The 26556-nt window shown below is 41.1% G+C and overlaps 1 protein-coding gene and 1 pseudogene across 1 annotated transcript; both read right to left on the reverse strand.

Annotated features, from left to right (window-relative positions):
* Positions 1 to 6281: 6281 nt before the first annotated feature.
* Positions 6282 to 10071, reverse strand: LOC124093749 (olfactory receptor 2T8-like; annotated as a pseudogene).
* A 2358-nt stretch (positions 10072 to 12429) lies between these two features.
* Positions 12430 to 13365, reverse strand: LOC124093750 (olfactory receptor 2T33-like). Its single transcript, XM_046446320.1, has one exon. The coding sequence runs from the start codon at positions 13363 to 13365 to the stop codon at positions 12430 to 12432; it is 936 nt and encodes a 311-aa protein (XP_046302276.1).
* Between the last annotated feature and the right edge of the window lie 13191 nt (positions 13366 to 26556).

Below are 26556 nucleotides of genomic sequence, written 5' to 3' on the forward strand. Positions count from 1 at the left end.
CATCCACATTTTCTCTGCAGCCCTGGGAAGCCAACACCACTCACTCCTGTCTCCCTCAGTGTCCTGCTTCTACCTCCAGGTGCAACTTCTATGAGGCACCTAGAATTTCCACAGGCACATTTCATGACTCTGCCCATCCATCACCCCGGGTCTGGAGCACACTCCTAAGATGCCAGGATTATTAATGAAACTATACCTTCTGTGCCATTCACTGGCATCTGGATTGACTGGAAGAGCCACACCTGAATCCAAAGATGAGTGCTCTAGCAGCAAGCTAGTTAATGTGTAAGGATGGAGAAAAAACCTGATACACACCCGGCAGCTTCTCCCCTGGACATGCAACTCTTTCCCAGGGTGAAGTCTGTTTCCCCACCTCACTCCACAAATCCTTATTAATGTTGGAGAGACATGCAACACAGACTTCCTACCCACCTCTCCTCTGTAACCTTGGAAGCTGGCCCCAAAATATGTTCTCCACATGAGTTTCAGAATTTAATTTTTTCATGAATTTTACATATGGATGGATACATATGTTATATATATATAAAATCATTGTAGAATATTATACATTTTGAAATAAAAATTTATTCCAGGAACATATTAATGAAAACAAAATTCACTAACTTGGGCAAGTGAGATCTGGGAAGGGAAAATCTACTGCCTCCCATGATAGTTGGGTGCTCTTAAAGTTTCTATTAAATTGTAATTTGGGGAATCTTCAACCAAAACCAAGGATAATTCTAGTACCTTTTACTCAAAATGCTTAGCACTCACCATTTCATGAGATAAAAATTTAAATTAATATGTTATAAAGAAAACTAAATTAATTATCGGCCTCTAGTTTTGCCACATATACATACAGTTTTGTCCTAATGCAGACATTTCTTCTGGAATTCACTTTTAAGTACACACACACTCTGCTCCATCACATTCCCTCACTCCTCCTAAGTCCTGGTCTGCAGGCCTTCCACTGCGTCTAAGAGTTTGGGTGGTGGATCTTACCTACCTGCCTCCCTTCCATGCCTGGCTGCTTTCTGCAGCACACACCCTCCACCCAGCACTCTCAGAGGATTCAGAGTCTTCAGTTCTCCATTTTCAGTGGTAAAGTCCCCCTCCACTGGACCTCATGTTCTCGGCAAACAGATCAGTCCCCCAGAACCAGGCAGGCCTAGCAGGATGGATGCTCGGTGCACTGGTGAGGCATTGAGATGGGTGTGCACTCTGCTGCAGGCTCAGCCTGGAGCCCTGAGTCCCAAACGTGCACTCACAGGGCCACATCCACCTCCCTGGATCTCACCAGGTAAACACCACAGGCAGCATTTCTCACTTAGCCTCCTCTACTCACTGGGGCATCAGTCACCCTCACCCCAATGGCCCTGAGCCCTGGCTTCTGCAAAGAGACACGTCCAAGGGAGTGGCTGAGGGCACCAGAGCTGCCTGGACTTGGCACTCCTTCAGATGGGATGGATTTGGCAAGCACACTGCATGAGTCATTTGGAACCAGCAAACAGAAGCACAGGAGGCAGGTCCTCACTGGGAGCCCTGTGGCAAGCGGCCTCAGGGAGAAAACAGTGGTCTTTTCATAGGGCAGCAGAAGGAGCCAGTCCCCAGGGCATGGCCTGGGAAGGAGGGGGCGGGAGCAGGCATAAGTATCATGGTGACAGTGGTGGACACCTAGGGCAGCCCTGGCACTCCTGCAGGAGCAATGGCGAGGCTGGCTCTCAGGGAAGAAGGGATGGACTGTTTTGCCATCAATTAATCATGTAGAATTAAATTTATGGTAATGATGATAACAACAAGAAAAAAGATCAAGAAAAAACAGTTTTCAAAGGAAAAATAAAGTTTTCCTGAGCCTCTCCACCCTGCTCTGTTTCCTCAGCATATTTTATTCCTGCTGTGCTTAGAGTCCTCTGCAGCTTCCACCACCTGATCAGGGACAACTACTGAGCCTCATTCAAGAGAAGAAAAGGTGGTGAAGACGGGAACCAGATCAAGACAAGATTAGCAGAAGAGGAGAAAAGAATCACAACAGTAACACTGTAGGTGCTATTTTAAACCACAGCCTTGGGATGGTTTTTGAATTCTCTAGCTTTGTCTTTGAAGATCACACAAATATGTGTGAAAGATAGGTCTATTCAAAATGTATAGCCATAATTATTTTCTTGACAAATTCAACAATTTGTTTAAAGGTGTCAAATTTATCCCTTATTAATTATTCTGAGTATGTAATCATTTGTTGAACAAAGATTGTTCCAAAACACCTGAGTCCTATTGGTGCAGCCAATTTGGAAAGCAGTATGGAAATTTCTTGGAAAGCTGGGAATGGAGCCACCATTTGACCCAGATATTCCCCTTCTTGGTCTATTCCCTAAAGACCTAAAAAGAGGGACACTGCTACATCGATGTTCATAGCAGCACAATTCACAATAGCAAGACTGTGGAACCAACCTAGATGCCCTTCAATAGACGAATGGATAAAAAAAATGTGGCATTTATACACAATGGAGTATTACTCTGCATTAAAAAATGACAAAATCATAGAATTTGCAGGGAAATGGATGGCATTAGAGCAGATTATGCTAAGTGAAGCTAGCCAATCCCTAAAAAACAAATGCCAAATGTCTTCTTTGATATAAGGAGAGTAACTAAGATCAAAGTAGGGACGAAGAGCAGGAGAAGAAGATTAACATTTAACAGGGATGAGAGGTGGGAGGGAAAGGGAGAGAGAAGGGAAATTGCATGGAAATGGAAGGAGACCCTCAGGGTTATACAGTGGAGGGGGTAGAGAGAGAGGAGGGGAGGGGAGGGGAGAGGTGGGGAGGGGGAGGGGAGGGGAAAGGTGGGGAGGGGGGAGGGGGGAGGATGGGAAAGGCAGCGGAGCACAACAGACACTAGTATGGCAATATGTAAATCAATGGATGTGTAACTGATGTGATTCTGCAATCTGTGTATGGGGTGAAGGTGGGAGTTCATAACCCACTTGAATCAAAGTGTGGAATATGATATGTCAAGAAATTTGTAATGTTTTGAACAACCAACAATAAAAAATTAAAAAAATAAAAAAAACCTGAGTCCCAATTTTAAAAAGGTCTTAGATTTTCAGTGGAATCTGCCCTCCAATGGAAGACCAGTAGTTTGTAAGAAATCATAATTAAAAGAAATAAAGTTACAGATTCTAGCAAAAGAGAGGAGGTGGAAAAGAAATCTCTCTCTCTCTCTCTCTCTCTCTCTCTCTCTCTCTCTCTCTCACACACACACACACACACACACACACCAATTAAATTGGGCAATGAATTACAAGATATGTTTGAAAATTCATAACACATGAGTCTTATTTCTAAAACTCCCAATAGTGTTCTGAATGCCCTATACTTTCTGTTATGGAATCAATGGCTGTGTTTGGTTTTGAAGTATCCACAGACTCCTTTTCCAAAACTGAAATAGTTCAAAAGACAAAAAGGAACATAAGCACATAGACAATCTGCTAATGGCAAGTCCTCAAGGCCCATTCGTCATCAGGAAAATTCAAATGAAAAGCCAAGTGCTCACAAGAATTGGCCAAAATGGAAAAGTTTCCATAATACTGGGAACAGTTCGGATCGGTGTTCATTGCTGGCTGAAGTCCGCAGACGCTCTGAAAAGCAGCTGAGTAAGTTACCGCCATCCCAAGAGGAACAGAGGCACTTGACACGGAGAGAGGTGGAGACAGTTCAGTCATGGTGGTTCGCACTGCACACTGCGCAGATGTCTCTCTGCTAAGCGATGGGCCGAGGAACGCGAAGGCGCCAGCCAGGGAGGACCACTGGCAGGAAAACAGCAGACACACCGACAGTGCGGATGGGGGTTCTGACCAGAGTCCTGACCTTGGAGGGAAACACCCAGGCAGAGACAGCACCTGCGGCCACTTGGCCTCTAGACACAGTGGTAGAGCGGCCTTACCCAGGGCCGAGTTAACCGCGCAGCTGCGCAGCCTCGTGGGACCGGCAGGGGGAGCCGTCCTGCAGCGCTGCAGCTCCAGACGCGCTGGCTGGGGGCTCCTGTCTCAGGAGCTCAAACTCCAAGCTTCCTTTAATTTCCAAGCCTCCATTAGCACGAGGGTTGGGGCGAGGCTCTGCTGTCCACGAGGAAGCGCTTTACAAGTTCCAAGGTTGGCCGTGGCTGGGGGAGGGGAAGGGACACTAAGGAAGAGCCACCTCAGCTGACGCTTTTGGGGCAGTGAAGGGTGCTATCCAGGTCCCTGTCTCCTCCAGGACTGCACAGACCCCCTGCCTGGTTCCCTTGCTGAGGCCCAGGTCCTGTCCCAAGGGGTGCTCTGCCTTCCTGCCTCAGTGGGCCATGTTGCTTGAGGTGGGTGTGAGCTGCGAGTGCAGAGACTTGTGGAAACCTCTGAAGAGGATGCCTGCAGTCTAAACACCCAACTGTGGAAATCATACACTCTCGGGCAGCAAAGAACCTCAAACCACAAAGTCATTAGACACTAGTTCATTATTTAAAAAAGAAACCACTGTGGTGGATGACATAGAAATGTTATTTACATTTTATTTTTTTTTAATTTTTTATTGTGGGTTGTTCAAAACATTACAAATTTCTTGACATATCATATTCCACACTTTGATTCAAGTGGGTTATGAACTCCCACCTTCACCCCATACACAGATTGCAGATTCACATCAGTTTTTAACAATCCACAGTTTGACCTGCTGAAGACAGATCAGTAAACAGATTCAAAGTGTGGACCTTCATGAATGATCCAGAGTAAAGCAGAAAAGATATATTTATATCTATATCTATTTATATACGAAAGTTAAATACCTTCTCCCTAAGAAATACCAAGGTCTTTGTATAGGCCTTCCTGTTTGGGCAAGTAGATAACCTTTTAGTCATTATTTGCATGGGCTCATTCTCATCCAGCGAAAAGATTCTCAAAATAAGGTAGAGGAGAGTATGGCTGCAGAGTAATTAATCAAGACCTCCTCCAGAGACCAAGCAGGAAGCAGATCTGATTTTATTGAGCAGTTACCATGTATATATACTCAGGCAGTAGCTAAGCAGATTACAGGCAGCCACCAATGCAATTTCTGCTAACTGTACTTGCAGGGACCAATTGGGGAATGGGCGGTGGAGCAAGCACAGGGACTGCAACACATGGCCTCTCCCCAAGGGCTGTGCTTATGGGGTAAGTGGTTTGCCGGTCACACACCCAGCACAGGGGAGTGGCCTGCCACCCAGATGCCCTTAAAGTATGCCATGTATGCAGTACTCTAGGCACTTGTCCCCACATCTCCTCCCTCTGACTGTGCTTCAAGGACCTCAGCCAGCATTGTTGTTTTTTGTTTGGTGGCCTTTACATGGTTACATAAGCCTCACAACACAGGAAAAAATTATCACTATAATAAACAGTAGGACCAGGGTAATAGCATTATAAAGATTACTTTGCCTATCAGGTTTTTCCAGTGTTCAGTCAGTCCCTGGAAGAAAGAGGAGGTTATCAAGATAGACATCTTAGTCTCACTGTTTTTGACAATTGCCTTAGTAAGGTTATGCATAGTCATAATATAGTTAGCATCCCAAGTGCCCTTAATATGCAGAGAAAAACTGGAGAAGTGTAAGGTTACGTTTTCAGACACAGCATATTGGGTGACACAAATACAATGAAACTCAGAGTCACAAGTGAGCCTCTGCAACAAAACAGAATATCTAGTTGTTCCTGGTGAGGTCTAGTTCTTGCTGAATGACTAAAATAGTGGCTCAGGTCAGTTTATTTAAGTCATTTTGGATGGCAAAGGCTTCTGCCACGGCAGTGGACACATTGTTCACAGTCTGAGCAGTCTGGATATTCTGAGTGAGGGAAGCAGTGGCAGTGGCTGTGGCTGCGATGGTGGTCACCAGGGCAATAATCCCAGTGATGATAAGGCTAATTGCATGCCTTGTCTGGTGCAGGATCTCATTCAGAATGTTCTTCATCTCTATGCCCTATGGACTCCTCCGCTGTCTGTACAGTGTCACTGGAAGCCAGATTGCTGGGGGCACTCTGAGGATAAATATACCTTTAGTTTTCACAGCAGGGATTAGACAATTTGTGAGCCAGCAGGATGTATTGACTCACAAGGGATCTCTGTATGAGTGATGTTTATGCCATCAGTATTGTTGATTATTGGCATGGCAAAGGGTGGTGTCACACAAGCTTGTGCATAGTGGGTATGGGTATAATTTGGCACAAAGGCAAGTCCATGGTCAGGGTCTGGACTCAATATAGACCCATTCATCCAGCCATCTGCCACCTATTTGATGGGTGTAGCAGCTAGCAATATTGGCGTGATGTCAATCATGCCATACTGATTTCCTGCATACTGATTGGTAGTGGCTTGTCCCGTATAGCAGTTACTGCAGTGGTCCATATGGTTTGGGGGCACATCAGTTACATTCCAGGGAGCTTCGCCTGCCCAGGTGCATAGATATTGTTCTTCCCAAGAGAAATTCCTCTTATCAAGGAGATAAGCTATGGCAGTGACACACTGATTCCATGGGATGCTATCATTATCTGAGGGGAGCTTTCCAAAAGCGTTGTTGAGCATGTTGGCAGCAAGGGTTTCTTGCTTTTGCCATGGGGGAGTCTCTGGCTACAGGTAGCATTAACTAAAACTCTAAGGTCTGTGAGAGACAGCCCAACATGTGACTTATTATAGTTATCTACAATAGTTTCATTGGCAAGAGCAAAACAGAGGGGACATTATCTAATTCAGAGAAACAAATGGGCAGAGTAGGTATGGAAATGCTGGTATTCCAGGGTACGGTTACCTCCTGGATGGGTAACTCAGGATCAATAAGGTCGGACTTATTGGAAAAGAGTTTGAGTAGGGCTCCTTCCCAATTGGCCAATGCTAAAGGTGGTGGCCTAGTGACCAAAGCTGAATTTACCTCATGGGAGGCTTCACTGTTAGCAGTGAGCATTGTACACACTAGGACCATCAGAATAGGCCCGGGATGGGGTTGTCACCAGGCAAAGGGGCCAATCTGGAGACTTGTTCAACAAGACCTATATCACCCCAGGTTTCTCTACATGAGTTCCATTTGTGTTGTTGAGTCCTTTGCTTGTGAGATTTTTCCTCCAGAGTTAGTGTCTTCATCTTATTGGTTGGTGGTTCTGGGGGTCCAGGACTTGACTTTCTGGCAGGCACCCAGATGGGGTGAGGCTCCTCTTAGCATATCCAAAACCCCAACCCATGGTTAAGAGGGGCCCCAAGCCATCCCATGTATTTGTTATGGGATCCTTCCATGAGACCATAGATAGATGGGAGGGGACACAAGAGGGGGGGCCAATACTTACGGGCTGCTGTTTCCATAGAAGATTTTGACATTGGAAGAAAATTAAAGCAAATAAGAGGCATCAAGAGGGGACTACTTTCACCCTCTGTTTTGTAGCATGATCTTTAATTCCTTGTATGTTCTTTCTATGTTGCTTTGATTCTAAGGGTTGTAGGGGATCCCAGTTACGTGCTGTATATGCCAATCATTGCAAACTGCTTCAAATGTCTTGCTAGTATAGATTGGCCCATTGTCAGTTTTAATAGACATGGGAACATCCATAATTCCAAAATATTTTAAGTAGATGGGAGATGACCTTTCTTGTGGTTTCTCCTGTGGAGGCTGTGGCCATTACACAGCCTGAATAGACATCAATTATTACATGAATATATTTTAAATTTCTAAAAGTTGCAAAGTAAGTGACATCCATTTGGCATAGAGCATTAGATTTGGGGAGAAAAGGTGCACATTTTACAGTCTCTGACTAGCTGTCTGCAAGCCTCCTTAGTCCTGCTTTTATGCAACTGTCATGTCTGAGGGCAGCAGAGAGGCTTGAGCTGCTTGTGTCCCTATATCCTGGGGGGCCAAATTCTAGTCATCCAGTGTGTCATTTCAAAATGTTGCCACTGCTGCTCTGAGTTCCTTATTTAGTCCATCCCAGATCGACTTCTTGGCTAAGGCCACCCTGGCTACTTCAGGAGACACCTTTTCTTCTTCTACTTTGCTTACCCTGTTGGTAAACTGTGGCAAGTCCTCTGTGGCCTTCTGCCTTAAGCCCTGTATGGAAACTGTCCCTCCCCAGCTGCCAACTTCCTCCAGGCTCTCAGAGTACAGAGCCGCCCCTGATGGAAATAATTTGGTGGGCCTGTGGCTTGTACCACAGGGGAACTGTAGATTCCCTCTCCTGCAAGCACTCAGCTGGGAGGCTAACATTTGTGGTGTGGTTAGGATCCCCCCGCTGTTCACATTCATCACAGGAGAATGCCTTCCACTTCAAAAATGTTGCAGGCTCAAGAGCTGCTCTGGCTAGGTCTCTCCAGTCCTGAGGGCAATTTAGTTCAAGACTGAGGGATTCAAGCGTTTGCTCTGCAAGGTGCTCTGGGGTGGGGACCGTGTTGACTGGGAAGGGTTGTACTCCCTCACCCCACTTCTCATCTCTTATCCTACATAGATGTTCAAAAGGATCTTTGGCTCCTGGAATAGGTTTCTGGGAGACCATGGCTTGGGCCTGTCCAGTGGCCTGGTCAATTCTAAGCTGTGATAGTTCCTTGCTGGCTTGGGCATTGCCTCATAAGGAGGCAGTTGCCATTGCCCTTGCCTTTTTCCCCCTGTCTGTCTCTCACAGCCTCATCTTCCCCCAGGGCCATCATTGTATGGCAAGGGTCTGTTGCAGGGCCCCCTAAACTTTGCTCAATTGTTGTCACAATAAAAAAAATGTAGTGGCAAAATATACCCCTGTCTCACTTCAGCTTGCTGTGCCTTGTCCCATATCCTAGGATCAGAAACATCAGCAGTATTGACCCATGGGTTAGTGTTTATATCCCAGAACTTCTGGACTTCTCTCTTATTTAGGGTTCGAGTATCCAAGAGAGTATGAAGCACTTACAGCTGCGAGACAGTAGGTTCCCCATTTCCCCTTCCACACCCTGTCTTATAGGCTTACTTCAGATGCCTGCTCAGGTGTCAGGTGTGTGAGCTCTCTCTCGTCCAGCAAGGAGGTCCATGGAACAGTGTAGAGGAGAATGTGACTTCGGAGTCGCTAATCAAGACTTCCAGAGACTAAGCAGGAAACAGGTTTGATTTTATTGTGCAGTTACCATGTATATATACTCAGGCAGTAGCTAAGTAGATTACAGGCAATCACTAATGCAAATTCTGCTGTCTTTGCAGTGACCAATGAAGGAGTGAGCCATGGAGCAAGTGCAGGGACTGCAACACATGGCCTCATGCCCAGGGCTGTGCCTATGAGGTAAGTGGCCTGCTGCTCACATGCCTAGCACAGGGGAGCAGCCTGCCACTTAGACGCCCTTAATGTATGCCATGTATGCAGTACTCCATGCACTTGTCCCCACAATTATCCAAGGCCAGACACTGGCCACACATTTTCTCAGGGCCCCCTTGACCTCACTGTTCCTCAGGCTGTAGATGAGGGGGTTCAGCATAGGGGTGAGGATGCTATAGAAAGCTGACACCACCTTATCGTGGTGAGCTGACCTGTAGGATTTAGGTCTCTTGTAGTTAAAAATCACACCTCCATAAAAGAACCCCACCACAGCCATGTGTGAGGAGCAGGTGGCAAAGGCCTTCTTGTGGGCTTCTGGGGAGCACATGTGGAGGACAGCAGCCAGGATGAGACTGTAGGAGGTCAGGATGAGGCAGAAGGGCACCAGGATCATCAACACACAGCAGAAGTACATGACATCCTCAAAGACAGATGTGTCAGCACAAGCCAAGCACACCAGTGTAGGGGTCTCACAGAAGAAATTATATGGCAGTTATTTCACCTGCTGCAAAACAGGAAGCTCAGGGCAACAACTGCCTGCATCAGCCCATCTGCTGATCCCAGGAACCAGGACCCCACGGTCATCCTCAGACACAGTGGCCAGCTCATGAGCATGGGATAGCGCAGAGGGTGGCATACGGCCACTAGTGGTCATAGGACATGGCTGCTAAGAGGAAGCACTCTCCACCACCCAGAGTGAGAGGGAAGAGGAGCAAGATGAAGGCTCCCAAAGCTTCTGCTTCCACGAGAACACTTCCTTCCATCACTCACTTTTCTTTTCCAAGCACAAGTCCTGAAGTGATGCTGACATCAAAGAGGAAAAAAAAGGTTTACTGCTCATGGCACATCGAGGGAAATATTCCCCTTGTCTCCAGAGACAGTGATCACACCTCCTCAGTCATATAGGAAGATAGCACATGTGGATAGATCTGTACCTTCCATTCTGTGTTTCAGTACAAGTGCACATTTGACACAATGTGAAAAGACAAACAGAACATCTTACTGTCAGAATTCTGACTCACTTCTCTCCCACAACTGCACAGTTAGCTGGTCATACACTCAAGTTGATTCCCTGGGTTGTAAATGAATCCCCTCAGGGTAGTGAAGGGGGAGTTTCTGCTCAGAGCACTTGACTTCCTGATTCAGGGTCCACATCAAGCAGAACACTGCTCACAGTAGGCTGGGAACAGCAGAGCTCCTACCTCACCCACACGGCATTCACCAGTAAAAACAGGCACCAAGTCAAGGGTCAGGGAAAGACAGGGCCTTGCTGAGCATCAGAAAGACAATTAGAGGAACAAAGCCCAGTGAACAGAGAAGTCTGAATTCACAATCAAAACACCAGCAACACAAATGGGCCTGTACCCTGGTTCTCCTTAGTTCAAAGTTTGAAAGGCAAATCTATTAAAAATAACCATTATTTGTTCAAAAGTATGCAAGATACAAGGTTATAGATCATGTCAACTTGCCTTGTAAATATGAGGAAGGAGTGGAGTTAAAATGGAGTATTCACATTTATGTATGTATATTTGTGGGGCTGGTGACAGAGTGCAGGTCCTTATGCATCCTAGGCAAGTGCTGTACAACTGAGACACAACTGTCTTGCTTTAATTACTTTTTTTCTTTTTTTTGAAGGTAATCAAAATTAAGTAATCATTTGATTAATATAACCTGATATTACTGTGTAATAGTCCCCATAGAGGTTTTTGTAATCACTAAGCAAAAAACCTGATGCAATGAAAACCAAAAGCAAAGATTCAAAACATAACAATAGATGCAATTGCTTAACTACATGGAATATAGTAAGAAAAAAAAAGAATTAACATACAGCAAAAATAGAAAAAACAAGGGAAAGTAATAAGTTCTTACCTATTAATAATTATATCGTTTGAACATAAAATGAATAAATTGAACACACAATGAATAAATTCTTTGGTTATAAAACGTTAAGCAGCTGAATGGTTAAAAACACCAAAGTATAACCCTATGTTCATCCAAGAGAACCCCTCACATGTGAGAACACACAGAGGAAAGTGAAGGAAAGAAGAGGATATTCCATGAATGGAAGCCAAAGAGAGCAGCCAGATAGGCTTGAATTCAAATAAAATGACTGATGCTAAAAGAAACAAGAGTTGAAGTCACCATCTTTATACAGGAGATGATTCAACAGGAGAATAAAACATACCCAATGTATAAAGCAAGGCTGTTCACTGTGAGGACAGAGACAGCAGTGTCATAACGACAGGCACCTTCAACACTTGCCTTCAGCCCTGGGTTTAACTGCAACTGGAACCAACTGGATGCAGTGGGCAGGCAAGAACATGGCACCCAAAATGTTCTTATCCACAGACTCTGGCATCTCTTGGGCTAGATTCCATATGAGGGAACAAAGAAATCTCAACAGTACCAAGAGGAAACTTGGTGTTAGACCAGGAGGCAAAGAAAAGACCACTGACTCCAATTAAAATAAAATTAAAGCAAGCTTATTGTTTCAACCAGCTGGGCTACCTCTCCCAACAAAAACCACAGCAACAACATAGCCCTGCAGCTTTCTTGCAGCTCAGCTTTATAGTCCAGAAAGTTACACAAAGGGGGTTACAGATAACAAAACTCTGAGGAGCATAACACAAAGGCTAGTTTACATTGTTGCTGGCCCCGACATCAGAATTTATGAAGGTCATTAGAGCCTCAGTGAGGGTACTTATCTTGGCCAGGGAAGGCCAAGATTTATGAAGCATCATTAAAGTTTAGAGAGGGCTGCTTTCTGGTCAGAGAGAGCCAGGCATGGGTGAGTTCAAGGCACGAAGGGGCAGGCATTCCAAGCAAGATCAGAATTTGCAGTAATTTATAGTAAAGCCAAAATTAGATTTTCATGTCTTTTAGTGAGATGGCTCCCAATTTTAAGAGGGAATCAGACTGGGTCTATCACTTGGTACAATGAAATTTTTGATTCACCAAACACTGCACAGAAATACCTTAAAAGATAAAATGGCAAAGTGAAAACAAAATAAATTGATAGAACACAAAATCAGCAGATCAATAGAGCAAATAAACTAATAATTTGTAAAGGCAACATGAATCCATTTTTGGAGGTGCAATTTTGGTAAATCCTTGTGTTGGAATCACATAGCATGTGTCTTGCCCAGCCAATTTCTGAAGGCCCCCTTGACGTCTTTATTCCTCACGCTGTAGATGAGGGGGTTCAGCACAGGAGTAAAGATGGTGTAAAATGCAGAGACTACTTTGCTATGGCCCACTGAGTGGTAGGACTTGGGTCTCATGTAAATGACCATGAGGGTGCCATAGAACAGCCCCACCACAGCCAGGTGAGAGGAGCAGGTGGTGAAGGCTTTCTTTCTGGCTGCAGCAGAATGCATTCTTAACACAGCAGCCAGGATGAGACTGTATGAGGCCACAATGAGAGACAGAGGGATCAAGAGCATCAGGGTGCAGCAAACATACCTGAAAAGCTCAAAAACAGTGGTGTCTGCACAAGCTAGGCTCACCAACAAAGGTACCTCACAGAAGAAGTGGTCTATCTCCCTGGAGTGGCAGTAGGGGAAACTCATAGTGGCACTGGCTTGCATCAGCCCATCAATCCCTCCCATAAGCCAGGAGCCTGCTACCAGTTGGGAACACAGCTTGTGGCTCATCAGAACATGGTAGCGCAATGGGTGGCATATAGCCACATAGCGGTCATAGGACATGGCTGACAGGAGGAAGCACTCTCCCCCTCCCAGAGTGAGGAACAAGAAGATCTGGGAACCACAGCCAGCAGGAGAAATGGACCTGGAGTTCAGCAGGTAGTTGGCTGCCATTTTGGGGATGATGGTGGAGACCAGCATCAAGTCCATGAGGGATAGCTGGCTGAGCAGGAAGTACATGGGGGTGTGAAGTCTGGGGTCTGTGTGGATGAGCAGGATCATCAGGGTGTTGCCCACCAGGGAGGCGATGAAGGTCATGAACACCAGAGAAAACAGGACTCGATGGGTCTGTGTGTGGTCAAAGAGCCCCAGAAGAATGAAGTTAATCCCTGTGGAGTAAGTGGAGTTCTCCATGGCTGTGGGCAACCTGGAAGGCAGGAGGATGGCTGAGGAAAAGGGCCTGGTTAAAATGAGGATCTGGAACTTCCTTAAAATGGCTTGGTCACCTGACAGAAAGCCTTATCCTGGAGGCCTAGTTATTTAATTTTCTTCTCTCCAGCAAAACATTTTCCTTAGCATTCCATGGTTCATAGCTGCCAGGAGTTTAGTATGTTCTCAATTCCAGCTAAATTAGAAAAAATGTATACACAGCTTTTATACAAGGCTCTCTCTCAGGCTGCAGCAGAGTGCTAGTCTGAGAAGGCCTGTGATTGCCAGTGTGATGCCTTTCATGTCATCCTGGCCCAAAGAAGCCATGTTGTGTAATCCCAGGTTTCTACATTGGAATATCTCCCTGTTGGAGGACTTTTGAATTCATGTAGATTAGTGGATGTTGCACTCTCTCTTGTGATTGTAACTTTTCAGTTTTCTCACACTTGTATTTAAGGGAGTTTCTGGAGATTTCCTTCAATACTAGGATGAATTGAAATTTAAAATTTAAATAAGCAATCTAAACAAAAATGTATAACCACTGAAATCAGACTTTGCTGTTTAGGAAAGAAAACATGACTAAATTTCTCTATTCCACAAAGGCAGGGGTGTGCCCCACCACGCCCACCTCCTCACCTGGTCACCACTTCTCCTCCTGATCAGGAGCCATTAGTCAGTACAACACCCTCCGGGCAACTGTCTTCCACATCTATTAGGTACTCAAAGAGCTGCTATGTTAGACTGAAAATTCCTATTTAAAAAGTTGATAATTTCATAAATAACATAAAGAAACAAACTATGCTACTTGCAGGCTCTCACATTTAAGTAATCCTAGGTTCTTAAAGGCAGGAGACAAGCGCCAGTCTGTTAATTAAGACTTGTCCAAACAAGCTTCTTCACTTGAAGTTAGTGTTGAATACTCAGCATGGATTATGAGCAGGACCCAGAGCCTCTCCCTTAATCACAGGATGGCTCTCTTGTAACTGAAACCTCCAGATGGCGTTTCTCTGCCATGATGTCCTCCGTGGGTGAAAGGCTCTCTTCTCACACCTCAGTGAATTTATCTTCTCCTTACAAATTCAAGTTTTCACAGAGAGCAATAGACTAATGACTACCAATAAAACAATGTGGGGGTTCAGTCATAATCTATGTGTAGCAGGCCATTTCTGATTTATTTTTTCAATTTAATTGAAAACCAAGATAAATTTTGTAAGTGGGCAGCACACCTCTAATAAACACTGCAGCTATACTGACTAATGTAGTATGCCAACAATGCTCTTTAAATTTAAATACTTAGATTTTATTGTTATCAAAATAGCCAGTGTCATAATATCATAATTATCATAATATTTAACATTATTGTTATAATATTGAACATATTACTGTCATGCCCTCTTTATTGCATATGTATGTATATGTACATCCAGTTTACCAATTCTTAATCACTGCTGCATCAGTTGGACATTATGCATATAGCATAGTATACTTATAAATGCCTGGTTCCTCTGTAATACTCATATTGTGATCTATGTCCTTTACATGTGGTAAGAATTTCTATAGTAATCAATCTTAAATTGTTGTCTTTATTCTTGAAGATATATGAACCCCTTACTTTCTCACTATATTCAGCTGTCAATCTGTTTCATTTCCTGCATCTGTGATGTTGTTAAATATTTTCAGGAGCAGTAATAATTGCCAGTTATAATACTGTGAAAATAAGTTTTCAGTCACATTTCCTATGATACCAAGGCAGAAACTGTTATACTCCTTGACCCCTGGATTCATCTGCAAACCCATTGTGAAGTATTTTCCACTTCTTTCTGTTGAAAATGTTTCTTACACATCTTTTTTTAAAGAGAGAGAGAGAGAGGGAGAATTTTTTTTTAATATTTATGTTTTTAGTTCTCGGTGGACACAACATCTTTTTCTGTATGTGGTGCTGAGGATCGAACCCGGGCCGCACGCATGCCAGGCGAGCACTCTACCGCTTGAGCCACATCCCCAGCCACTCTTACACATCTTGTTATTTATACACAATTGCTTTATTTTATCATTTATATACATTGCAGATATCTTCCCTGAACTATTTTATAGAATCCAAACTTTTATTACACTATTTAGGATCAAAATTTGCATTATATACCCCCATATTGGTGCACTTACATGCTGTTACTCATATGTGGATGGGATGCATTATGTGAGTAGCTTTTCAAATCTGAATGCTCTGCATAATTTTGGGATAAAGGTGCCACTGATTGCTATGTAAACTATATTCATAATCACTGTGAGTTTGGTATTGATTTTCACTGTTAGCAAATACTGCTCTCATATATCTCAGTCTTACAAATGCACTGGTCCAAGCTTGTCTTCCCACTGCTTGGTGTGGATGGAAAGGCTGTGCTCTGTGACTGCCTCAACCACAGATGAAGAAGGGCTTGCTGTGGTTAAGCCAGGCAGCACAGTGCATCATGGACAGAGATGTGATTATGGGTGGCTGAGTTAGCCTGAGAGTGGAAGGAAAGCATCCAAGTCCTGCACAAATCTACTCAGAAAAGCTGTGTGAGATGTGGGGCAGGTCACTAGCCCCCTGAGACATACCCTGGCAGGTCCCAGACTCGGGAGAACCTCACACTGCCCTGGAAGCTTCCAGCCCTGGCTTCCTACTGCTGTGGGTTCTCTCTCTGACCCATGTTTTATGAAAACAGCAACAGCTGTGCCGACACCAGCTTCCCACAAAATCTGCAGAGCATAAAACATTTCAATGTAATTTGAACTCTCTATTCATATGTGAAGAAGAAAATCATTTGACACTAAAAGTATTTCAAAACATTTTTGTGATCTGATGAACTTTTCGCTCACTGAACACTCCTTTCTATTTAAATTTCCACATGAAGTATCCTGTGGAATGTATGCATATTAACAAGTGGACACCTAAAATCCAGAAATTTATGTGAGTTGTTAAGAGAAATTCTAAAAATTAAAGCACTAATATGTATTTGTCTTCCTTTCCTTATCTCAATAGAATCATTTCTTTAATTATGTGCATACAGAAATACAGTTTTGTGGTCTGGGGACTTAACCTTAAAAATCTATATATCTTACCAGTAGTTGGATAAAATTAGGCAACTTAAATCAATGTAAACCTCAACTTTATTCTGCACAGACTGGATGGCCTAACAATATGTATTAGGATAGTATGCACTTCTTTCATTGTTTGATGATTACAAAAGAAAATTCATTCAAAAACATTGTAGCATGCATGACCCTTCGGTTCCACAAATATTACCCATAATTATTAGGTTTAGAATATTATTACAATTGGTCATGAATAGATACAGCCTACCCAAATATTTTGGGAAAATAAATGAATACTTTACGATTATAATATTGTGTGAGTATATATGTGTGTATACACACACACACACACACACACACACACACACATATATATATATATATATATATATATATATATATATATATATATATTTAAAAGACAATACTTTCAACATCACTTTGGACTCTGAACTTTGTGTGTCTTTCATAAATTCTTTGAATATACAACAGTCCAACAGGAGCACCGCTAATTTAATGCCCTTTATTAGTCTTGAAATTCTTCATAAATTACCAAATTAACTTTAATTAGTAAAGTTAATATACTTAAAGAATTGAATTAGTAAAATTAATATGCTTAAAGAATTATTTTGAATTAATATATCATGGATATTTTCATGTACACAATAATTTTCACATTTTTTTTTCAAATTTGGAAGCAATAAATCAAATGATAAAATCCTAGAATGTGTTCATGACAAAAAAATATTGTGGCCAAATGAATACAATTATGTGTGCCTCCATACAATTAATCTCAAGCAACATTTGTGGGGACAAAGAATTATCAGTTTGCTGCCCTTTTCCTCTCTATATTAAAAACAATAACATCCTGCTGTTGCTTATTTCCCAATTACATAAGCTTTTTGATTATGGAGAGCTCACTTCTTCCATCTACAGAGTATGTCCACCCACTTCAGTGTGGCTCCCCAGAATGAGAAAAGCTGCAATCTTTCCACTGAAGGTGCATGTCACATATCTTGCTGACCAATACTTAGATTTGTCCTGAATAGGGTAGTTTTCTTGAATCAATCACAGAATTTACCATAAAGCACCCTTCACTATGTCTCCCAGGGACAGAGTGGTAGCTCTGTTCCAACACAGATGATAACAGCTGTGGAAATATCACCCTAAGCCCCACTTCATCAAGGATTGTCTTATCTAATGTCACAACAGATAAATGAGGCCGATTGTGCTTACATTTTAGAATGCTAGATGTAGAAACAGAGTGCTTACATGAATGGATTTTTTTTATTCCTGGAAAATCAAAGGGAAATGTCTTTTCTCAAACAGAACTAATTACTTTTTCCTTTGGCTTTTATACAAATAATATCTAGACATTTTCACAACACATTATTAGAGAACATGACTCCAGAATGCAGGCCTGAGAGAGTCCTCCTAGGTTTCCCTATTCCCAGGTTTCATTGTACCTGCAATTACAACAGTGTCAAGACTCATTTACTGAATAAATCAAATAACATAAAATAAATAATGGACTTTCCAAGGCTTAGGTTGCATCCAAGGATAAGCTTTTTGGTAACTGACAAGTTAATTCAAGTAGGGAACACCACTGTGATAGTCATTCTCAGCAGATGCAGTGCCCCAAACACCCTTATTGCACAAAGGAAGTAGGTGAGAAATACTTTATTAATTTACCACATATGAAAACTATTTGACTATAGGAATGCTGACCTAACCCATTGCAAATTTTACAAAATGTGTTGGCAGAGAGTAAAGGAAAGATAAGAGGTTATTGGATGAGATCAAGATATTTTAATTCTTGATTTTAAAATTATGATACAGGCCTTAAAAATATTAAAAAAAAAATGACAGCGACGGCAGCTTTAGAGAACACTACCTCTTTCCAGCACTCAGGCTAAGTCTTGGCACTGACCTGCCTCCTGAGCAGCCACTGTGCAGGGCCCGGAGCTCCCAGGCTCTGGCCCTGGACCACTGTGTACTTGTATAAAAGGCTCTGCTGCTTGTGTAAAATGAGAGGTACCCATCCAAATCCTAGAGCACCTTACCATCAGGCTTGGGAAGTCTCAACAGGAGCATGTTCAGTAGGATAGGGTGACAAGACATTTTCTCTTCTTATTAGCTCAATGCAGATGATTCTCAAATCCCAGGATATTGGATCCCTGAAGCAAACTTCCTGCAGGGCTAGTGCACTGTTATTACCAGGATATGATTCATTGAAAGGAGGCAGATTTCCAACAATAAATGAGATGGTACTTGTAAATGAATTCTCTCTTTCCTGGGAATGCAATCCACTCTGTTGGCCGGTACTTTAACAATACCCAAGTGATCTGAAAGTTACAGAGGATAGAGTATTTTAGAGATACCTTTCTCTAAAATATGTTCTTTTAAATATTTTAAATATATTAATATTTAATTATTATTTAAATATATTAATATTTAAGATTAATATTTAAATATATTAATATTTAATATATTTAAAGATATTATTTTAAAGTGGAAAATTTGGACTAAATTCTGCTCAAGAAAATAAAAAGTTGTGAAAGAAGTAATTCTTCTGATAACAAAATAAGTCAACGTAAAAACCAAAATAATTAATCTCTAAATATTTTATTTTGAACCATTATCTTGGAATTGAATTTGTACTTAATTAGATTTTTCCTTGGCTTTTATACAAATAATATCTAGACAGTTTTACAGTACATAAATATTTTAGGTGCAATTATTTTATTTGTAAAATTATAGCTTTGCAAGCTTGCCACATGTCTTGTCTGAAAATTATTATAGGTTTATAAAAATTCACCAGTTAAAGATAAAACATATCATCTGATAACCTGAAACTTCATTTTTGATAATCTATTTATCATTTTTCATCTAATATTTTATATTTTAGCATAAAAAATGTTTCTATAAAAAATTCAGATTCTCAATGTCATCATTCTTCTAATGAAATTGGAAGACTCTTTTAAAGGGCATACTCTAGGACTCAGGTTGTGGATCAGTTGTAGAGTGATTGCCTAAGATTCATGATGCACTGGCTTCTATTCCTAGCACAATATAAAAATATTAAACAAAACAAAATTCATAGTATAACCAACATGTAAATTTTATTGTTTCAAATAAAATGAAAGAGGCTGAAGATATATTACCCAAATACACAAATAGTAAAAACAGTTCATCTTCAGCCATTGAATTAAAGTGAGTATTTGAAAATATATAACAAACAACTGAATATGTAATTTCAGTTTTTTTCTTTTATACCAAATTTTATATAGCATTTAAAATGTCATATATGGTGTATGAATGAACTACCACATTGGGTTCGTTGGGCAGACTACATGTTTTATTATTTCTTTCCAAGAAAATAACATCCAGTTAACAAAATAAAAAACAAAATCAGACAGTAAACTAATAAAAAAAAATATAGAACTCTAACAGCCATCAGGGAAAGCCAAGCTAAAAACAAAAAAAGTTATAAACACACTCACTAGATGTTCTAAAAATTTTTTTAAATGTATGATAACAATGGAAGCAAGAGAATCTTGAGCACTGTGGTGGTGGAAATGTAAAATTAATAGCCTCTTTCAGAGAACAAGTCATGAAAAAGTTCATCATCCATCTACCAAAATAATAGTAATTAAAACAACAACAACAACTTTTGATCCCACAAAGGAGCTTTAATTACTACAGATCCAAACTGAACACAGTCCAGACATCCTCCAAAACACATGGGGTAACACATTGTGGCATTTTAGACAATAGAAGACCTGTAGGAATTAAACAGGGTGAAGAACTGGTGAGAGCAGAGTTGCAGGGGAGTCTTTGAACTGAGAGAAAAACACAGGATGTAGGACTGTTCATCGTGGGGTTCCAAGGACAAGAATAGAACAGGCCAAACTAAACAATGGGATAAACAGCAGATCCACGGTCGTTCTTGAGGGTGCTTCACTGGTGGTGGAGGGACTTGGGAGGCTGGTGCAAGTAACTTTTGTTGATTACAGTGTAGACTATTAGGCTAGCGTTTATTGAAATTGCTTGAAAGAAAAGGCTGGGTTGTGAGCATCGTACTTCTTAAAAAGTATACCTCAGTTGAAACATAGATAATAATCCCAAAATTGCTGGAATAGTGAATTCACTTTTTGAGTAAAAGCTCATTAAAACATGCAGGTTTAATGATAAAATAAAATGTGGGGGACAGATATACAGATCCAAGGGAATCCAGTAGTTCTCCCTTATCTCTGGTTTTGTGCACCAGAGACTCAGTTACCTGCAATCAACTACAAACTGAAAACTTAAATTTAAAAAATCCAGAAATACATATTCCATAAGTATAGAATCTGGCACAGCAATGCTCCAGTCTGACCTGAAAAGATGAACCTCTCCACTTAATGAGAAAAGAAAAGAATTGTAGGCAGAGTTTGCAGAGATCTTTGCTAAGAGTAAATATACATGTGAAACTGCAAAGAAGGAAAAAGAAAAGCGTGCTACTTTTGCTCTTGAACGTCAAGTTGCAAAAGTTATGGCCACAGCTCTCAGTGTTCAGCTAAGGTCAACAATGTTTTCAGAGAGAGCATCAGTGGTTCCAGGTTTCTCCTGGGCAATGTGGATGCTGTCTCCCATTCATAAGGAGGGGTCCCTGTAATTACCACTCTAAAAATCCCACCAGTCACTCTGCCCAATAACAAAAAGCTGGGACAACTTAGTGTATTATTAATAAAGTGTCAAGGCCACACACTGGCCACACACTTTCTCAGGGTCCCCTTGACCTTGCTGTTCCTCAGGCTGTAGATGAAGGGGTTCAGCATAGGAGTGAGGATGCTATAGAAGTCTGACACTACCTTATCGTAGTGAGCTGACCTGTAGGATTTGGGTCTCATGTAGATAAAAATGGCTGCTCCATAAAAGAGCCCCACCACAGCCACGTGTGAGGAGCAGGTGGCAAAGGCCTTCTTGTGGGCTTCTGGGGAGCGCATGTGGAGGACAGCAGCCAGGATGAGACTGTAGGAGGTCAGGATGATTCAGAAGGGCACCAGGAGCATCAACACACAGCAGAAGTACTTACTGATTGTTGGTTTTATTTCTTGTGCTTATGTGCTGCAGTACGGCTGCAGCAAAATAACTGGGGGGTGACGAACAACTTGCATACATTGATACAGCAGGAGTGGGAGCCCTTTTTTGCAGGACAGGAGCAGTATTTATACATTCCACACAGCTTATCTAATTAGCATAAACTAGATACATCAGTCAACCAATAAGAAATCTCCACACTTAGTGGCTCACTGGTGTTACTTCACAAACCACTCCCTCTGGCATTTTGCCAGGCGCCATCCAGACTTGTTTACAGACTCTAACATTTCCCCCTTTTGTTTAATTTAAATAACAACCATAGTGGTTTTTACATAAACACCACAAATAATCTGCTATGAGCAGAAGGGGAGGGTACAAAATGTCACAATACCAAGCCAATTGATTGCTCCATGCAAGAAGCCCTTGGAAAAATTATACCAGCAATGACAGCATTAGCAAAGATACCGAGTTACAATTTGTTATAGATTACAGTTTGTTGTCTCAGTCCAGGTAAAGCAGTGTCTCAATAGATTAACTCACAGTCCAGGTAAATCACAGTCCAGGTAAGTTCTGCAGGCAGCTAGCTTAAATCACAGTCCAGGTAAGTTCTGCAGGCAACTAGCTTGATCTGAAATCTCGTCCGTTTCTCAGCTGAAGTCTTGACCGGTTTTCAGCAACACTGGAAATTCTTCCACCTTCGTCTTCACCAGCACTGGGACAAAGGCAGGAACTCTGGATGGCTAAAGAAAATCCTGTAGCATTCTACTAAGAAAACAACCTTCTGAACAATTTAGTACATTATCTCAAGGTTTTTTTGCATTTGAAATAAGCATTAATAGTGCTCATTACTCATCAGCTTCCAGGTGTGGGAGAACCATTGTAGCTTAGTTATTGGCATTGAAAAATGACCAAACATCAGGGACACAGGCAGTCTTCTGCCAGCTGTAGTGTCCCAGGCAGCCCCAGATGGTGCTGGGGAGTGTCTTGGACTCAAACTGCTTCCGGGCACAGGGTCAAGAGCCTGCGAGACTGTGCCTCCGGGTCAGGTTTGGATTTGGGCTCTCGCAGTGGCGAGGAAGAGCCAGTTGCCGCTGCTTGAAAAATCCTTGCTGTGCCATGACCGGCTCACAGCTTTACGCACTCTCTGGTAACGAAAAGTATTCAGTAATAACCTTTTGCTGCAACTTTTTTCCTGATAATCCTTTTTCTTCTGAACTTTCTTTTTCTTTCTGACTAGAGTTCCTGGGCTTCCATCAACACATGCCCTAACTGCTCTTGGTTCCACTGGGGTGCCTCCTTCCCTTAGTAATTTACTTCTCACCCCTTCCATATTTTCATCACAAAGACAATACAATACACTGAGACAAAACAAGACACAAACCTACTGTATCAATCTTCTCCATTTTCTCAAAATGGCCATTTTTCTTCTCGCCCTATCTGCCTAGGGACGAGCAGATTTGCTCCCGTCCTATCTATGGACGGGCAGCTTTTTTTTTTCGTCACTTACCCCCGAGTGTCCCGGGACTCCCCGTACGGGCCACCATCTGCCGCAGTATGGCTGCAGCAAAATAACTGGGGGGTGACCAACAACTTGCATACATTGATACAGCAGGAGTGGGAGCCCTTTATTGCAGGACAGGAGCAGTATTTACATTCCCCACAGCTTATCTAATTAGCATAAACTAGATACATCAGTCAACCAATAAGAAATCTCCACACTTAATGGCTCGCTGGTGTTACTTCACAAACCACTCCCTCTGGCATTTTTCCAGTCTCCATCCAGACTTGTTTACAGACTCTAACACTTATGAGTTTTGTTAAGGAAGTTAATGCCTGTGGCCATGTGTTGGAGACCTGAGCCTAAACAATTTTCTACCAGTAGCAGGGTTTCTGGTCTAATTCCTTAGTCCTGGATCCACTTTGAGTTGACTTTTGTGCAGAGTGAGATATGGGGTTCAATTTTCATTCTTCTCTATATGGATATTCTGGGGGTTTATACTTTTTTAAAAAAAAAGGTTATCTTTTCTCTAATAGTTGTTTTGACACCTTTGTTGAGTATCAGATGACTGTAATCATGTGTGTTGGTCTCTGTGACTTCTATTCTATTCAGTTGGTCTTCATGTCTGCTTCAATGCCAATACCATGGAAGTTTGGTTAGTAGAATTTTATAGTATAACTTGAGGTCTGGTGTTGTGATACCTCCATTAGAGCTCTTCTTGCTCAGGATTGCTTTGTCTGTTCTGAATCTCTTTTTCTTTCAAATGAATTTTACAACTCTTATTCCAGTCCTGTGAAGAATGTTATTGGTATTTTCATGGGGATTGCATTGACTTTGTATGAGACTTTTGGTAGTATGGCCAATTGACAATATTAATTCTGCCTATCCAAAAGCATGAGAGTTATTTTTATATGCTAAAGACTTCAATTTCTTTATTTAATGGTCTTTATTTTTATTGTAGAGGTCTTTCATATCCTTCATTTGACAAACTTTCAATTGTTTTTTGAGGTTTATTGTGAATGGAATCATTTTACCAATTTCCTTTTTCAGTGGAGTTATTAATGGAGTACAAGAAAGTGATTGATTTATGGATATTAATCTTGTATCCTGCACTTTACTAAAATTGATTATCAGCTCTAGCAGTCTTCTGCTGGATTTCTTTTTAATATTCTAATTATAGGACCATGCTGTTGCCAACAGAGTTAACTAGACTTCTTCTTTTCCTATTTGCCTTTCATTTCCTCCTCTTACCTGATGGCTCTGGTTAGAGTTTCAAGAACTATGTTGAATAGGAGTGGTGAGTGTGAACTCTCTTGCCTTGTTCCTGTTTTTAGGGGAAATGCTCTCAGTGTTCTCCATTCAGTGTGGAATTGCTCTTGGGTTTGCCATAGATAACCTTCACAATGCTGAAGCAAGTGCCTTGTATCCCTACGTTCTCCAGGGGTTTAAACATGAATGGCTGCTGGACGTTGTCACAGGCTTTCTCGATTCTAATGGGGTAGTCAAGTGATTCTTGTCCTTAACTTTATTTATGTGCTAAATTACATTTTTGATTTGTGGATGTTAAACTAATGTTTCATCCTTGGAATAAAACCCACTTGTTCATGGCATACTATCTTGTTATAGTGTATTTGAATAGAGTTTGTGAATATTCCATTAAGAAATTTTATATCTGTATCCATCAAGGATATTGGCCTGATTTTTGTTTCCCTTGTTGTTGACTTTGTTTGGTATCTGGGTGACACTGACTTTATGGAATAAATTTTGCTGTCTTTGCTCCCTTTCTATTTCATGGAATAATTTCAGGAGGATTGGTGTTAGCTTTTTTTTTAAAGGCCTGGTAGAGCTTGGATCTGGGTTTTTGTTAGAAACCTTTTTAAAAATTGCTTCTATTCCATTTCTTTATATTGCTCTTGTTAAGTTTTCTACATCTTCATAGCTCAATTTGGGTAGGTCATGTATCTTTAAAAATTTCTCAAAATCTTTGAGATTTTCTGGCTAATTAGAGTATAAAACTCCAAATAGTTTCTCATGATAGTCTAGATTTCAGTAGTATCTGTGGTGATATTTATTTTTGTACCACTAATGTTAATTTGGTTTTTTTATTCCTTTCTTTGGGTTCATTTGACTGAACATTTACCAATCTTCTTTATTTTTTTAAAGAAACAACCCTAGGGCTGGGGCTGGGGCTCAATGGTACAGCACTTGCCTTGCATGTGTGAGGCACTGGGTTTGATCCTTAGCATCACATAAAAATAAGTAAAATAAAAAATAAAAAAGAACAACTCCGTGTCTCATTGACTCTTTGTATTGTTTTTCTTAGTCTCAATTTAGTTGAGTTTGTCTATGATTTTAATTATTTCCTGTCTTCTACTAATTGTGATGTTACTTTGTTCTACTTTTTCTAGAGCCTTGATGTGTAATATTAGATTATTTATTTGGTATCTTTCTATTTGTTTTTAATGTAGGAATTCAGTACTGTAAACTTTCCTCTTAGAATTGCCTTTATAAGATCCCAGATCTTTTTATATGTTGTATTTCTATTTTTATTTTTTTCTATTTTTTCTAAATGTCTACCCTGATTTCTTCTGTGACCTATTCCTTAAGCTAAAGTGTATTACATAAATGTCATGTGTTACAATGGTTTGGTTTTTTCCTATCACTTTTAATTATATTCCATTTTGATCTGGTAGGATGCTAGGACTTCTCTCTTTTTTATTGCATTTGCTAAGATTTGCTTTGTGCCTTAAAATACGATTTGTTTGAGAGAATGTTCCAAGGACTGCTGAGAAGTAGGTGAATTTACTTATCAATGGATGAAATATTGTATAGATGTCTGTTAGGTTCATTTGATTAATAGCTTTTTTTAAGTTCTAAAGAATCCTTGCTTAGTTAATGTCTGGATAAACTATGTAGTGGTGAGGGGTGTTTTCAAATCACTAAATATTGCTTTATCACAGTCTACTTGTTTCTTTATGTTGAGAAGCATTTGTTTTGTGTAAGTAGATGCATCATTGTTTGTGTCATAAATGTGTACAATCACAATATCTTTTTGAATGATTCCTATAACCAGTATAAAGTAACTTCTTTGTGTCTTCTAATTAATTCGACCTGAGGTCTACTTTGTCTGAGATGACAGTAGGTACCTCTACTTGTTTTCAGCTACCGTTTCCATGTTATATGTTTTCTCATTTTTTCACCTGAATTTGTTGATGTCTTTGTAACTGTCTCTTGCAAAAAGCATATGGTCAGGTCTTTTTTTAATCCAATCTGTGTCTGTCTTTTCATTGAATATTTTAGACCATTTATATTCTAATGCATAATTCAAACTTTATTCTTCTTTAATTGTCTGTTCATCTTCTACAATTTATCCCCATGCTGGTTTTAATTTTCCACTTTTTATAATCTTCTTTATGAAATATTTCTTTGAACATTTTTTGTCATACAAGCTTAGTGCTTATAACTCAGTTTCTTCTTGTCATGGAAGGTTTTTGTTTTGTCTCATATTCTGAAGGATAATT

Source organism: Marmota monax, unplaced genomic scaffold, assembly GCF_021218885.2.
Source record: "Marmota monax isolate L192 unplaced genomic scaffold, Marmota_monax_Labrador192_F-V1.1 WCK01_AAM20220418_F8-fsc00701, whole genome shotgun sequence".
NCBI lineage: Eukaryota > Metazoa > Chordata > Mammalia > Rodentia > Sciuridae > Marmota > Marmota monax.